The sequence below is a fragment of the Ranitomeya imitator genome, chromosome 9 (genome assembly GCF_032444005.1).
Source record: "Ranitomeya imitator isolate aRanImi1 chromosome 9, aRanImi1.pri, whole genome shotgun sequence".
NCBI classification, from domain to species: domain Eukaryota; kingdom Metazoa; phylum Chordata; class Amphibia; order Anura; family Dendrobatidae; genus Ranitomeya; species Ranitomeya imitator.
Genome location: NC_091290.1, coordinates 57,268,225 through 57,284,486, shown reverse-complemented (window position 1 = coordinate 57,284,486; position 16,262 = coordinate 57,268,225). Strand labels below are relative to the sequence as shown.

Here is a 16,262-nt window from a genome sequence, read left to right as displayed (position 1 = left end):
GGAATGCAGGAGGTCCGTCCACTAGGGGAACCACACTACAGTAGGTATAGGAACACAGCTTGCACTACACAGGGCATTAGGTAGGTAATAGTGCAGGAGTCTGTGCAATTAAAGAAAACTAGGCACCAAAATCCCATGCTGTATAGAATGAATACTGACATTTCAACTTCTTAAGGATATAGTAAGGTGGTGCAAAAATCTAGACTTGCATGTTCCATAAAACAGAAAATAGAAAAATAGATTTGATCCGTAGATGCAACGGATAGACGCAAAATGGTGGTCGTCCATCCTCCTTCCCCCATCCAGCTGCCCTGCAAACCTGCATGTCGGCAAACTCATGTCCAAACCAGTTGAAATAAAGGAGATTTGCCTAAAGGATTTGCTGAGTGCTATTTTTCTGTTTTCAATTTAATGGAGTTAATAATGTTGTGATTAGCCCATACTCTGGAAGGGGTAAGTTAGGTTTTTAAAAGAAAAGGTTTCCGGGTAACAGAATTTTGGAGGAGTGGAGAGAGGGAGAGTCAAGTGAGGTGTCAGGAAGTAGAAGCAAAGCTGGACAAGTCAGATTCAACAGGTGCAAGAAAAGGCAGATAGAGCAGAGACGAATGGGTGCTGTCAGTCAAGGTTTCCCCACAGCATCAGGGCACATCCACAGTTTCGTCTGGACGCCAGGACAGTCTTGGGCTTGAGGATAGATAGAGTGCCATACTGCTGTCCACCCTGTGAGGAAGATGTTGGCTGTGTTGCAGAGAAAGGGAAGGATGGTGGTCCTCAGGGAAGCTGTCATGCCAGAAGGAGGGTCCCTAGGGCCGATTAGGACAGTTGGTCTAGGGACAAGTCAGGAAGTAAGGAGACAAAGACTGACAAGCCAGGAAACAAAGGAAACCACTAAAATGGGACTATGTCTTATTCTGTATGCTGCAGTCGTGTGTAACCGAATTGCACAGTAAAACTGAATCTGTCAAGGTCTCCTGTCTTGTCTGTAGTTACAGGCAGACCCAATCCCATGGACGGGGAGGTAGGAACAAATTCTGAATGAAAAGCGAGTAAAGAACAAACTCCACGGCACAACACCCTACACCTATCAGACTCTTGTTTAGAAGAGGGGTTTCAGGGCAATCAGAACTCAGTTCTGGCCCACAGCAAACCGGTCCTGTTCTCCCCCTTCACTATCAGACCCTAAGTCTTCATGAAGAGCATGTTCCGTCTGGTCTCCTCACAGTGAATGACAGCCTGCTATGTATGCAGCAAGGAGATGTGACGCGGCAGATGGAGCGCTTCCTCATGAATACCCCTGACTCATAAACTAAAGTGTCCGGTGGTGTTGGAATGGAGGACATTTACATTAACTCAGCTGCATCTTCATCTTTACAATTTACCCATAGGAAAAAGATAACTATCAGCCAGGATGTATGATTCAGGCTATTTCTGATTATTATGTAATAATGAGTCATTTACTTATGTTCAATTGGTTAATCCTCCTCCTATTGGCAATAAAGCAACCAGCTTATATATGAATTAACTCACGGTAAAGAGACCCCAGTAATCAGTGGTTGATTCCATAGTTACCACCAAATGGGGCTATCTTTTACTGAATCTTTAGGACTCTTTTGTAATCCAAGCCTATTATTGTGTCAGAGATTGGGCCCACCAGAGGATCCTCAAGGACTCGTTTGGCCCAGTTTGGCCCTCCAGATAATAAATCAGTGCTGGTAATCATTATCTTTGTAGACACTAGTCATGGTGGTCACACAGTTTTATGCATCGATCTTCCAGCTCAGGATTAAACGGCTAATTCCATTGCATTTCCGCCCACACTAAGCTGCTCAGTAGCGGTGACAATATTCATCCACCACCACAGGTGACATGATAGGGTTCTCATCTACAACTAGAGATCTCTGACTTGTTATGCTCATTTGTTACATTGTTATTTGTTCCATGCCCATGGCTAATGGGAGAAATCTCTCAGCTTTATCCCTGCAAACAAATTAAAAGGATTTGTGTAAATATTTTCCTCTGCGATGCCTCAGACACATTTGCTTCTAATGTGGTCAGTGATATGTAATTATACTCCGACAGGCAAATTCCCCAAATAAGCAGTAATAGAAAAACTGGATAATGCCTACAAGATATTTCTTCATGCGTTGTTTCGCTAGTCACGGATTAGTTCAACTCGCGTCATTTACAGTCTCTGATTGAAGACCATGATGCATGTGAATATCTATGTTCTTATATAAATCAACTGCCCTAGATAAGGGCATAAGACGATGGCTGCTAGTTCCCACAACTGAAGCCGAGATTTATCTTTATATATTTGTTCCATTGTATAAGGATATGTTTTAGTGAGGAGCCTTTTCAGAACATGTTAAAAAAAATAGTACTGAGTCTGAGATTAAATGTTGGCATTTTATAGAATTTAATTGGAAAATATCAGGTTCGATAACATTATAAACCTGCAGTTATAGGGTTAATCTGCAGGTTAATAGTGTTGTAAATGTGCCCAGCCGCTGTACGCCCGGGAGAAAATTAACTTTATTTCTGCTGGGAGCCACCGGCTTTCAGTCATGCAGGTGTGCCTGTATGCACACCCCAGCACTGACTGACAGCCGGCTCTGTACTGATGCATTGCAGATGCGGTTGTCAGAGGTGATTATACTTTCTCTGTGGCTCGCCTACATGACTGAAAGCCAATTGCACATTGCTATCCCATGTCCTTAGCATGCCTCACCTCGGAGGAAGTTACAGGTTAGCACTAGCAACTCCATATTGCTTTATTCAGCACCTTTGAAGGTCTTTGTGACTGCAAACTCACTATCTAAGGGCTCTTTAAAATGTCCGTGATCATGGGTCCAATCTCGGATTGCAATGCGCGAACTGACAGAGCGTCTCTCAACACGAGCGTGACAGCTTCATATATTTTGGATGACACGCTCTGTTCAGATGCATGTCCAGTCCGTGCATTGTAACCCGGGATCAGACCAATGATCATGGACATCTGAAAGAGCTCTACTACAGAATTATTCCCAAGCACCCTAGGTAGCAAAGCTAAAAGCTTGCAAGTTGCCAAATCTGAAACCACCTTGTGATCACAAAGTCACAGCTCATGTCACTGCTGTTGTGGAGACCCCTCTTCACTGAGAGCTTTAGGGGAGACACAAGTTGTCTCACACGTTTGCCAATTTTGACCAAATCAGGACATCGATTGATCGGAGACAAGAACACACATACAGCAACAGTTGGTGTACAAGGCTTGTCTGTTCTTAGGTATCAAGACAGAGATTTTTATTACACTCACAGGAAAAATGGGAATGACTGAGTACATTACCAGGAAAGCATATGTAAATTTAAGAACAAAGCTCGCAAATAATTTTTTTATGCTAGATCCTCCCAAGAACTAGCTGAAATTAGCTCTCAATGTAATAAATATTTTAAGCACAGCTTGCAAACACCCGGTCTCATTGCCTTTATGAGCAAGACAAGTAAAGCTAATACAAACACAAAGTTGTTAAAGCTAGAAATATAGAAATATATATACCATATGTACTCGTGCATAAGCCGAGTTTTTCAGCACATTTTTTGTGCTGAAAACACCCCCTTCGGATTATACACGTGTCATTGTCCCAAAAAGCTGGCGGGGAGGGGGAGCAGCCGAGCAGCAGGTCACAGAGGCAGGAGTCGGCGGCTGTGGCTAAAGCGTGTGCCGATGCTAAAGAGAAATGAATATTAAATTAATTTCTCTTATAGCGTGCACAGTGACAGCCGCAGCCTCCGGCTTACATCACGGTGGCACACATCCTACATTCCTTCCTGCGCGCCCTTGCTGCATCTCCTTCATCCCGGTGCCAACAGCACTTTCTGCAGAGCAATCAGGTAATGAAGGAAATGAATATGCACGCCTATCCACTCCCAAAAGCGTGGAATGAATATTCATTACCTTAATGAGTGGGGCCACATGATCGCTCTGCAGAAAATGCTGCTGGTGCTGGAACAAACGAGATGCTGCAAGGATAGGGGATAAGGAGCCATGCATACCCGGACAGGGACCGGGGAGCCATGCATACAAGGATAGGGGATAAGGAGCCAAGCATACAGGGACCGGAGAGCCATGCATACAAGGTCAGGGATCGGGGAACCATGCATACCAGGATAGGGATGAGGGGACAATGTATACCCGGCTAATCATTCTCTAGTCAATTTACCCAGTTTTTCATGGCAAAATCAGGTGCCTTGGCTTATACTCGGGTCAGCTTATACTCGAGTATATATGGTAGAAATAAATTGTTTAAATGATAAGTCAAAGAAATAAATAAAATATTAACTACTATAATAATATAAAATGTTAACCATAACACTGTCAACAAAATAACAAAGCCTCACCAGGTCTAGCGCTTGCTCTCTGCTGCTGCTCTGATCTCTGTGTTTTGGCTACAGCGGCAATGTCATGTTGACAGCACATCATCACTGCAGTCAATCTGTGAGCTAAGCGGCACTGTTGATGTAGATGGCATGAGAGGCTGAGCTCAGTGATTGCCTGTGATGTGTGCTGTAGTTATGACATCACCATTGCAGCCAAAACACAAAGATTGGGGCAGCTGCAGAAAGCTGGCACAGAACCCGGGGAGGGTGAGTACCATCTGACCTTGTTATTTTCCGTGACTATAAGCGTTTGGGGTCCATTTTGGGATGTTGACTGTAGACCAAAAAGAATGGAGATTTGGCAGAGGATTCTCTCCCATGGTTATTGTATGAGAATTCGGCCTAAGGCAGGAGTTCTGCCCAGTCACTGTGGTGGGCATTGACGAAGTGCCGGATGCAGTTAGTCAGGATCTGATTGATCCACTCTACGTGCCCATTGGACTGAGGATGGTAGGCCAAATAGAAATCCAAAGTGACATTTAGTAGCTTGAAGGTGGCCCTTCAAAAACGAGAAGAAAACTGGACGCCTCTATCTGAGTCTCATTTAGGAACCTGGAGAAGCCAGTAATGGTCTTTGTCCAGCACCGGATAATGAAAACCAAAAAACAACTCTTCACACAAGGCCAAATTGTAAAAAATATATATATCTTTATTGAACTACATATCATTAAAAATAAGGCAGATACCACAAGTACAGGAGAATAGACGGTGGGACACCCACGGAAACGGCCCCCAAAAAACAAACAAACAGAGTATACCATGAAGTAAAATAATGAATCAGATATTGAATATAACAATGTTACCAAAGGTACAAAATAATTCACCTTCCGTATACAGATAATGACACCTAAAGTGCAATAATGGTGATATGGGAAAATATGCAAATATCTAGTCAAAAATCAAGTGATGAAACAGATATACATATGAAAATACATAAAAACAGATCTATCAATCATGCAAATGTGTCCATATTTGCACAGAGAAGGCGAAAAGTAATCCAATAACAATATCTAACAGTAACCACCAGTAAAAATGGGTATACAAAACTGTGTTAGCATAAGTAAGGCATAGTTACCAAAGGGGCGCATCTGAGGAGCCCACCATACCCGACGCACGTTTCACCCTGAAATGCTTCATCCAGGGGTGGTTGGGTACTGGCCAGATAGGGCTTTTATATGAATACTGACCAATTGCAGAAGGAGAGACAACAAATACCACCCTCCCGTTCACCTGTGATGAAGTTCATTGATTGGGCGCAGACCGCTGTGATAATGACGACAGAGTGCTGCTTATTTGGTTACCAGCAGGAAGTCACTGCTGACCTGGTAGTAAATGGAGTCTTTCCGGGATAGAGGAAATCGAGCATGCGCATATACTTAGTCTAAACATTTTACATGGCATCAGAAGACGCTGTGTGTGTTCCTAAGGCAGCGGTTGATTTCGGAATGTCATATCCGATGATTAACCACCCGTAACGTCACTTCCTGCTGCCGCATGATATGTTGTCATAGCAGCTGCCGCAATCAACAAACCCTACGTAACATCCGGAGCTGTTATGTATGTTGCTGTGGTAATGACCGAATGTGTCATATTTAGTGATGAGCGAATATACTCGTTACTTGAGATTTCCCGAGCATGCTCGGGGGTCCTCCGAGTATTTGTTAGTTCTCGGAGATTAAGGCTGGGTTCACACTTTGCGGTTTTTACCGCGGAACCGCCGCAATTTTGATGCTGCGGGTCCGCAGCAGTTTCCATAGCGTTTCCATTTACATGTAAACCCTATGGAAACCGCAAACCGCTGTTCACATGCTGCAGGAAAAAACGCGCAGAAACGCAGCGGTTTAAAACCCGCAGCATGTCACTTCTTTGTGCAGAATCGCTGCGATTCTGCACCCATAGGAATGCATTGAACCGCTTACTTCCCGCATGGGGCTGTGCTCACATTGCGGGAAGTAAGCGGCTAATGTGCGGTTTCTACCCGGGGTGGAGGAGAGGAGACTCTCCTCCAGGCCCTGAGAACCATATTTGGGGTGAAAAAAAGAATAAAAATAAAAAATCATGTTATACTCACCCTCTGAAGTCTCAGCGCTGCACGCGGCCGTCCGGTCAGAGTTGCTGTGCGACCAGGACCTGCGGTGACATCGCGGTCACATGACCGTGACGTCACGAAGGGTCCATCTCGCATAGCATCGTTGGAACCGGACCGCCGGGTGCAGCGTCGAGGAGATCGGGACGTCAGAGGGTGAGTATAACCAATTTTTATTATTTTTAACATTACTATTGATGCTGCATATTGCTGCATATGCAGCATCAATAGTATAGGCGGAAACCCGCAGCGGAAACCGCGGAACAAACCGCGATAAATCTGCAGGGAGAACCGCAGTTGTTTTGCCCTGCAGATTTATCAAATCCGCTGCGGGAGAACCCACAGAGGGATGCCGCAAAGTGTGAACATGGCCTAAGTTTTCATCGCCTCAGCTGAATGATTTACAGCTACTAGCCAGGCTGAGTACATGTGGGGGTTGCCTGGTTGCTAGGGAATCCCCACATGTAATCAAGCTGGCTAACAGATGTAAATCATTCAGCTGCTGCAAGGAAAACTAAATCTCCGAGCACTAAAAAATACTCGGAGGACCCCCGAGCGTGCTCAGGAAATCTCGAGTAACAAGTATGTTCGCTCATCACTAGTCGTATTACATTCGGTTACCTCACGCCATCCCCAATCAACTGATAAACTGGGAGCACCCAAAAGGTTTGAACAGAACAGCAATGTACAATATATGAAGATATACATAGGAAACAAGTTAAAATGAAAAAGCCAAAGAAAACCCAAAAAGGACGACCTGTTGTCACTAGATAAATGAACTCCAGAGAATGATGGACATCACACATATGGGGTAAGCTGTAAGGTGAAAAATAAACCATTAAAAAATATATATATATATATATATATATGTGTGTGTGTGCATACACACATACATATATATGTGCAAAAAATGCAAATTATAAGGCATATATTAGTGTCAATAAGAAACTACTGCCTATAAATATAAAGTGATAAGTGCAACATTAATAAATATAAATGTAATACATATTAATAGTGTACAATTTGATGAAATATTGAAATTAAGACAATATCCATAAAGATAAAATATACATGTGTATATACTATATATATATATATATATATATATATATATATATATACAGTGGGGCAAAAAAGTATTTAGTCAGTCAGCAATAGTGCAAGTTCCACCACTTAAAAAGATGAGAGGCGTCTGTAATTTACATCATAGGTAGACCTCAACTATGGGAGACAAACTGAGAAAAAAAAATCCAGAAAATCACATTGTCTGTTTTTTTTAACATTTTATTTGCATATTATGGTGGAAAATAAGTATTTGGTCAGAAACAAACAATCAAGATTTCTGGCTCTCAGAGACCTGTAACTTCTTCTTTAAGAGTCTCCTCTTTCCTCCACTCATTACCTGTAGTAATGGCACCTGTTTAAACTTGTTATCAGTATAAAAAGACACCTGTGCACACCCTCAAACAGTCTGACTCCAAACTCCACTATGGTGAAGACCAAAGAGCTCTCAAAGGACACCAGAAACAAAATTGTAGCCCTGCACCAGGCTGGGAAGACTGAATCTGCAATAGCCAACCAGCTTGGAGTGAAGAAATCAACAGTGGGAGCAATAATTAGAAAATGGAAGACATACAAGACCACTGATAATCTGATTCGATCTGGGGCTCCATGCAAAATCCCACGCCGTGGGGTCAGAATGATCACAACAACGGTGAACAAAAATCCCAGAACCACGCGGGGAGACCTAGTGAATGAACTGCAGAGAGCTGGGACCAATGTAACAAGGCCTACCATAAGTAACACACTATGCCACCATGGACTCAGATCCTGCAGTGCCAGACGTGTCCCACTGCTTAAGCCAGTACATGTCCGGGCAAGTCTGAAGTTTGCTAGAGAGCATTTGGATGATCCAGAGGAGTTTTGGGAGAATGTCCTATGGTCTGATGAAACCAAACTGGAACTGTTTGGTAGAAACACAACTTGTCGTGTTTGGAGGAAAAAGAATACTAAGTTGCATCCATCAAACACCATACCTACTGTAAAGCATGGTGGTGGAAACATCATGCTTTGGGGCTGTTTCTCTGCAAAGGGGCCAGGACGACTGCTCCGGGTACATGAAAGAATGAATGGGGCCATGTATCGTGAGATTTTGAGTGCAAACCTCCTTCCATCAGCAAGGGAATTGAAGATGAAACGTGGCTGGGTCTTTCAACATGACAATGATCCAAAGCACACCGCTAGGATAACGAAGGAGTGGCTTCGTAAGAAGCATTTCAAGGTCCTGGAGTGGCCTAGCCAGTCTCCAGATCTCAACCCTATAGAAAACCTTTGGAGGGAGTTGAAAGTCCGTGTTGCCAAGCGAAAAGCCAAAAATATCACTGCTCTAGAGGAGATCTGCATGGAGGAATGGGCCAACATACCAACAACAGTGTGTGGCAACCTTGTGAAGACTTACAGAAAACGTTTGACCTCTGTCATTGCCAACAAAGGATATATTACAAAGTATTGAGATGAAATTTTGTTTCTGACCAAATACTTATTTTCCACCATAATATGCAAATAAAATGTTAAAAAAACAGACAATGTGATTTTCTGGATTTTTTTTCTCAGTTTGTCTCCCATAGTTGAGGTCTACCTATGATGTAAATTACAGACGCCTCTCATCTTTTTAAGTGGTGGAACTTGCACTATTGCTGACTGACTAAATACTTTTTTGCCCCACTGTATATATATATATATATATATATATATATATATATATATATACAGTTATATGAAAAAGTGTTGGGCACCCCTAATAATCTTAAGCTTAATGTTTTATAAAAATTGTTTTGTTTTTTTTTGCAACAGCTATTTCAGTTTCATACTGTATATCTAATAACTGTTGGACACAGTAATGTTTCTGCCTTGAAATGAGGTTTATTGAACTAACAGAAAATGTGCAATCTGCATTGAAACAAAATTTGACAGGTGCATAAGTATGGGCACCCTTATCATTTTCTTGTTTTAAATACTCCTACCTACTTTTCACTGACTTATTAAAGCACTTTTTTTGGTTTTCTAACCTCATTGAGCTTTGAACTTCATAGCCAGGTGTATGCAATCATGAGAAAAGCTACTTAAAGTGGCCACTTGCAAGTTGTTCTCCTGTTTGAATCTCCTCTGAAGAGTGGCATCATGGGCTCCTCAAAACAACTGTCTAATGATCTGAAAACAAAGATTATTCAACATAGTTGTTCAGGGGAATGATACAAAAAGCTGCCTCAGAGATTTAACCTGTCAATTTCCACTGTGAGGAACATATTATGGAAATGGAAGAACACAGGTACAGTTCTTGTTAAGGCCAGAAGTGGCAGGCCAAGAAAAACATCAGAAAGGCAGAGAAGAAGAATGGTGAGATGAGTCAAGGACAATCCTCAGACCACGTCCAGAGAGCTGCAGCATCAACTTGCTGTAGATGGTGTCACTGTGCATCGGTCAACTATACAACGCACTTTGCACAAAGAGAAGCTGAATGGGAGAGTGATGCGAAAGAAGACATTTCTGCAAGCACGCCACAGAGTCGGCTGAGGTATGCAAAAGCACATTTGGAGAAGCCATTTTCTTTTTGGAAGAAGGTCCTGTGGACTGATGAAACCAAGATTGAGTTGTTTGGTCATACAAAAAGGCGTTATGCATGGCGGCCAAAAAACACAGCATTCCAAGAAAAACACTTGCTACCCACAGTAAGATTTGGTGGAGGTTCCATCATGCTTTGGGGCTGTGTGGCCAATGCCGGCGCCGGGAATCTTGTTAAAGTTGAGGGATGCATGGATTCCTCTCAGTATCAGCAGATTCTTGACATTAATGTTCATGAATCAGTGACAAAGTTGAAATTACGCAGGGGATGGATCTTTCAGCAAGACAATGATCCAAAACACCGCTCCAAATCTACTCAGGCATTCATGCAGAGGAACAATTACACTGTTCTGGAATGGCCATTCCAGTCCCCAGACCTGAATATCATTGAACATCTGTGGGATCATTTGAAGAGGGCTGTCCATGCTCGGCGACCATCAAACTTAACTGACCTGGAATTGTTTTGTAAAGAGGAATGGTCAAAAATACCTTCATCCAGGATCTAGGAACTCATTAAAAGCTACAGGAAGCGACTAGAGGCTGTTATTTTTGCAAAAGGAGGATCTACTAAATATTAATGTCACTTTTCTGGTGGGGTGCCCATACTCATGCACCTGTCAAATTTTGTTTGAATGCAGATTGCACATTTTCTGTTAGTGCAATAAACCTCAGCAGAAACATTACTGTGTCAAACAGTTATTAGATATATGAAACTGAAATTGCTGTTGCAAAAAAAACAATTTTTATAAAACATTAAGCTTAAGATTAATAGGGGTGCCCTATATATACATATATAGTGACATAACACCCATACATAAGTGCAAAAAAAGAACATGTCAAAAGCATTATACATAAATCCCTTTATAAATTAAACAATAAATAGTGACATCGATCCCCGGAAGTAGGGCCTCTTCATGGTATCAACTTCCCAGGTTCAAGAAATGATACATTCACCCATAGGAGATTACAATGTCGCAAAAAGGAAACAGAAGTAAAGAGAAGGTGGACCTGTCATCAATTGGTGACCCTATCAAAATATGAACAAATAAAAATAAAATTAGAAAAATAATTAAAACCAGATTAAAACAGACAGAAGACAGCATTGAAAACAACTGTTGAACTCAAATAATGGCAAAAAATGCTACGTTATACTGGCAGAAATGAGACTAAACTGTTATTGTCTTGAGGCCCAATGGTGTGATGGTATCCAATTTGTAAATCCACTTGGCCTCTTTTTGTGCCAGCAATCTTCTCTAGCTACTGCTCCTAGATCCAATAAAAACCCTATCAATCCCTTTGATGATCAAACCATTTGGATCAAAGCCATGCGCCGTCTTAAAGTGTTTTCAGTGGATTGGTTTCAGTTTCTGGAGATCCTCTTCCATAGTTGCACCTTCTATATTTAAGACATGTTCACAGACTGTCCAACGGAGTTCCCGTGACGTCATGCCTATATAGATTAATCCGCAGGGATAGGTTGCATGGTATACAACTGCCTTGGTCGTACACGTGATAGTATGTGTAATCTTGTATATCCTATCATTTTTAGAATTAGAAAACTCAGCAGTGTCACAGATGTTCTTGCAAGCCACACATCTCCAACATCTAGTACAACCCCATTTTGGGCCTTTGGATCCAAAAATAAATTTCGAACCTTCACCTATGTGGTGACTGTGAACCAATTGGTCTCTGAGGCCAGATACTCGTATATATATTAAATACAAATATTAAATACAAATTCCTATATACCGTATATATATATATATATATATATATATATATATATATACACACACACATATACACCAGTCAGTCAAAACCATCCAAGACAATCTTCAAGAAAATTGTAGTCCAGCGTAGAACTTTAAAACATCGTGTAGCCTTATTGAAAAGCAATAAAAGTTCATGCCAGGTAACTCGTTCCATCTCCATTCATTCCATCAGTTTCAAGCACAACTTACATTTTCAGACATATTACAAAAAACCCTTCCAAAATACTAAGCAAAATAGGTTGCTATGTGAGCAGGTCATGATCATGACAGGTTTTTGCTTGCGAGGTTTAACCCTTAAGGACCAAGCCACTTTGTACGTTAATTACCGAGTCATATTTTCCAGAGACAATTAATTTTTCCAGCAAAATTTACAAAACCATTTTTTTTAACCACATGACATTTGAAGTGACTTTGAGGGGTTTACCAAAAACTGACGCCATTCTAAAAACTGCATGCCTCAAAGTGCTCAAAACCACATTCATGAAATGTATTAACCCATCAGGTTCTTCACAGGAGTTAAAAAGTAACGTGGAAGGAAAAAAATTTACATTTTACTTTTTCACAAAAATGTTACTTACCATTTAAAAAAATGAAATTTGGCGTAACCAGGAGAAAGCGGACCTCAAAATTTGTTGTGTAATTTCTCCTGAGTAAGTCAATACCCCACATGTGAGGGAAAACTACTGTTTGGCCACAAGGCACTGCTCGGAAGGGAAGGAATCGTTAGATTTTTTTGAATGCGAATTGGCTTGAATCGAGAACGAGCGCCATGTAGCGTTTGCAGAGCCCCTGATGTGCCTAAACGGTAGAAACCTTCCAAAAGTCACTCCATTTTGGAAACTACACCTCTCAAGGAACTTACAAGTGTGGTGAGCACCTTGAGCCCTGCGGTGTTTCACAGAATTTTCTAATGTTGAGCCGTGAAAATAGAATAAAAAATAACTAAAATAAAAAATTCCCATAAATATGTTGTTTTAGCCCCATATTTTTCATTTTCAAACGTGTAGCAAGAGAAAATGTAATTTAAAACTTGTCGTGCAATTTCTTCTGAGTACTGTGCTAGCCCAAATGTGGTGGAAAATTACTGTCCGGGCTAATTGTAGGGCTCAGAACAGTAGGAGTGCTATTTGACTTTTGGAGTGCAAAATTTGGATCCATTCACTATAATGAGACTGCAGGACTGGACTCAGTCTGGCAGTATACAGCTTTTCAGAGGTGCACAAAACAGATGGCGTCCACAGTGCCTTCGTCTGCCTAATCATAGGGAATCTATTTAGGGTTCCGTCTGAATCACGTGTTTCAGAGATTTACGTGGAAACCCTGGTGTAAGTGCAGATAGAATTTGTTCTGTTTTTTAACGCCGTTCCTTGTGCGGTATAAGTGAGTAAATTATCGGGTCGGTGTGATTACAATTTTAAGTATTGGTCTTTTTGATTGCTTTTTATTACACTTTTTCCACCGATATGATGAAAAACCTTTGTTTATTGCCACTTTTTTTTTTAAGGTGTTTAATGAAGAGGTTAACTAAAAATGCTGCGTTCTACCTTAGAAGTAGATGAGATTTCTATAAATATACGCCCACTGTTCTTCTATTTAATGCTGCGTACCCTTCCCTTGCGGTGCGAGTTTATGAGCCGCAGCATGTTAACTATCTACAACAGAGATGCCAGCTTCCACTGCGTAGTTTCACCCATAGCCATTCATTAGATGTGGTAAATCCGCATGGTTCATCGAACACATGCAGATTTCACTGCGTGATTAGAACGTAGCGAAAATACGCTACATCCAAAATGCTGCTATTCCTGATCATAGGCACATAACCTTATGCTTTTTACATCATGCATTGCAATGCACCAACATTTCAATGCATGAAACCTGTGTTGTTACACAGGCAGATCGCATGTTATACGCTGCCTGTGGCTGGATATAACAGACTACCTACCGTACGTGGCACACAAGGAGGTCATTGTTTGACCTGTGGGTGCCATAATAATCATCGTCTCCCCGTGATTTCGTCTGGATTGTGCCGATGGGGGAAGAGAGAGGAAGCCCTCTCTTTCACAACCTTCCAAATGTCGCGATCACGGCGCCTCAAGCATTAAAGAGCCAGGGGTGGTGCTGGTACCATCCCTGGCTCTCACAGCTGTAAACTGCGCCGAGCTTCTGCGATGATTGGGTGTTGTTATCGGTCAGCCTGATTGACTGACCAAACCCAGCTCTCTGAGTGTGGGGACCACTGACATGAGTTACTGCACCTCTTCCCATGCTGCTCAGCTGTCAGAAGGGAACTGTCACTGCCTGTTTACAGCATGACAGACACAGCACATCATCAGGCGAGAACTGACAGCCGCTCATGATGTGCTATGGCCCTCATTATTCATGAAGGGGGAGATCTTGTTGTTTACGGGGGGTTTTCTAACATGAATAAATAGTTTTCATAAACTAATGCTCTTAAGAAAAATGTAGATTGTCTTTCTCGGCAAAAAGGTTTTCACATGAATAATCATTTCCACAATTGGATATGTAAAAAAAAAATGCTCCTGTATAAAATATATACACATATATATCAAGTTTTTAAATATATATATACACACACTCACACATTAAAAACTTGATTTAGACAAGTCATTTTCTGATGACACATTCCTTTTAGCTAAAAAACCATTTTTCCACACTGGGAATAACCTTATAACCTGGTTTTTCTTGTAGCTCTCTGCACGCTTTACAGTAATAATTATCCCAACCTTGTTCTACAACTAGACCATATTTAGATTTCCACTTAAAATATTGTTCATATCTTAGATCGTCTTTGTCCAACTCTAATAGAAACAGTGCCAGCTCCTTCAGACTATGGAAATCATCCACATGAATAAAGGAGTCAGGAGGGATAAAGCGTTCATAGTTTTTACGAGAGGCTCCAAGGACAACAGGAACAACACCTACATTAAAAGAATTGATCCACAGCTTCTCCGTAATATAGTCCTTATGGTCAGAATTTTCAAATGCTAAATAAAATTTATATTGTGAAATGGTGCTATAAAAATTATCCCAGCTCAGTTCCTTGTGTTCCTTTCCATATACATCAATTTGGATGTAATTTTTCAGTTCCTCATAGTAAGATGTGCGCTTATTGCTTGGGTACCATTTACTTACCACCCAGGAAACCAACTTAGATTTTGAAGGGATTTTGAAAGCTTGTGGTTCCTTCAGTGGTTTTAGAAAACCATAAGGAAGAAAAATGTCGGAGTCTTCTCGATAAGTCATAGTTAGGTTTATGAGATTGTCTAACATCTTGAGGTTTTCTGTGATAATGGGAGGTTCAATGTTAAACCAAACCCAACGTTGATAGCCTGGTCTTGACCCCTGAGGCAGGTCTTTGTTATGCATGATGTCAAAATGATGGATAATCACCGCGTCAGCTTGACTTAGCATCTTACGATCTGCTGTCAAAGTGCATCCTGAAATGCCGTAAATAGACTGACAAGTGTCCAAAGGAAATAATTCTCCAAATGGCCAAGTCCAGACAAGAATGAGAAGTTGGGTCTTGTCAACATGGTCTTTTGATGTCCTTTGTATGAACACAGGATATATTTCCTTCCTTTGGGTTATAGTTGACAAATTCTTGGAGATCCATAAAATAATAAAAAGGACCAACAAAAGTAGACAGCCACAAGTCAGGACCTGCTTGTGATGGGTTTTCTTCATCTTCTGATCAACTGCAAAAAAACAAAATGGTCTATTCAGTTTTTATGAAAGCGTGCATTTTTAAAAAAAAAACATACGGTACATATACAAGTGTAACTAAGGATGCATGGTTTTAATTTTCCAAGAGGGACAAAGACTTTTTTATGGAACTTCTAAACAAATAGAGAGGAAAGCAGCAACAAATATTTCTAATCTGGATGGTCCAGCAGGTACATTACATGGAGACTGTGGGCAAAGCAGAAGCGCGCATGCGCAGGCAAACGTATTTCTGGCTTATCTACTAGAATCACTTTCATGTATCAGAAATAAATTTGCTGGCGCATGCGCACTTCTGCTTTTCGGTTTTTTTTTTGGACCCAATTAGAATACAGAGCAGGATAAATAAAAAAGTTTTTTCAGGGCTATACTGGGGGGGGGGAGTCAGAGGGTTGCATAAGTATTTACAGAATGCACAGCAAACACTTAGTAAGGTCATATTTTTAGCTGGTATGACACAAAAAATGGTGACAGGTGCCCTTTAAATGGATTGTAAAATGTGGATAATCGCTTTACTAACTGAAGCATTTGATGTCTTACTAGCGACATGCAGCTAAGCCATTTGTAGTATACAGCAGTCTAGGATATAACCTGGGCAGTAAAGTAGGTGAGACAGATATTTTGCA

At 41.2% G+C, this 16,262-nt stretch overlaps 1 protein-coding gene across 1 annotated transcript; it reads right to left on the bottom strand.

Annotated features, from left to right (window-relative positions):
• Positions 1-14,387: 14,387 nt before the first annotated feature.
• Positions 14,388-15,685, bottom strand: LOC138648706 (4-galactosyl-N-acetylglucosaminide 3-alpha-L-fucosyltransferase 9-like). The gene has a single exon (XM_069738517.1). The coding sequence runs from the start codon at positions 15,598-15,600 to the stop codon at positions 14,545-14,547; it is 1,056 nt and encodes a 351-aa protein (XP_069594618.1). The 5' UTR covers positions 15,601-15,685; the 3' UTR covers positions 14,388-14,544.
• Between the last annotated feature and the right edge of the window lie 577 nt (positions 15,686-16,262).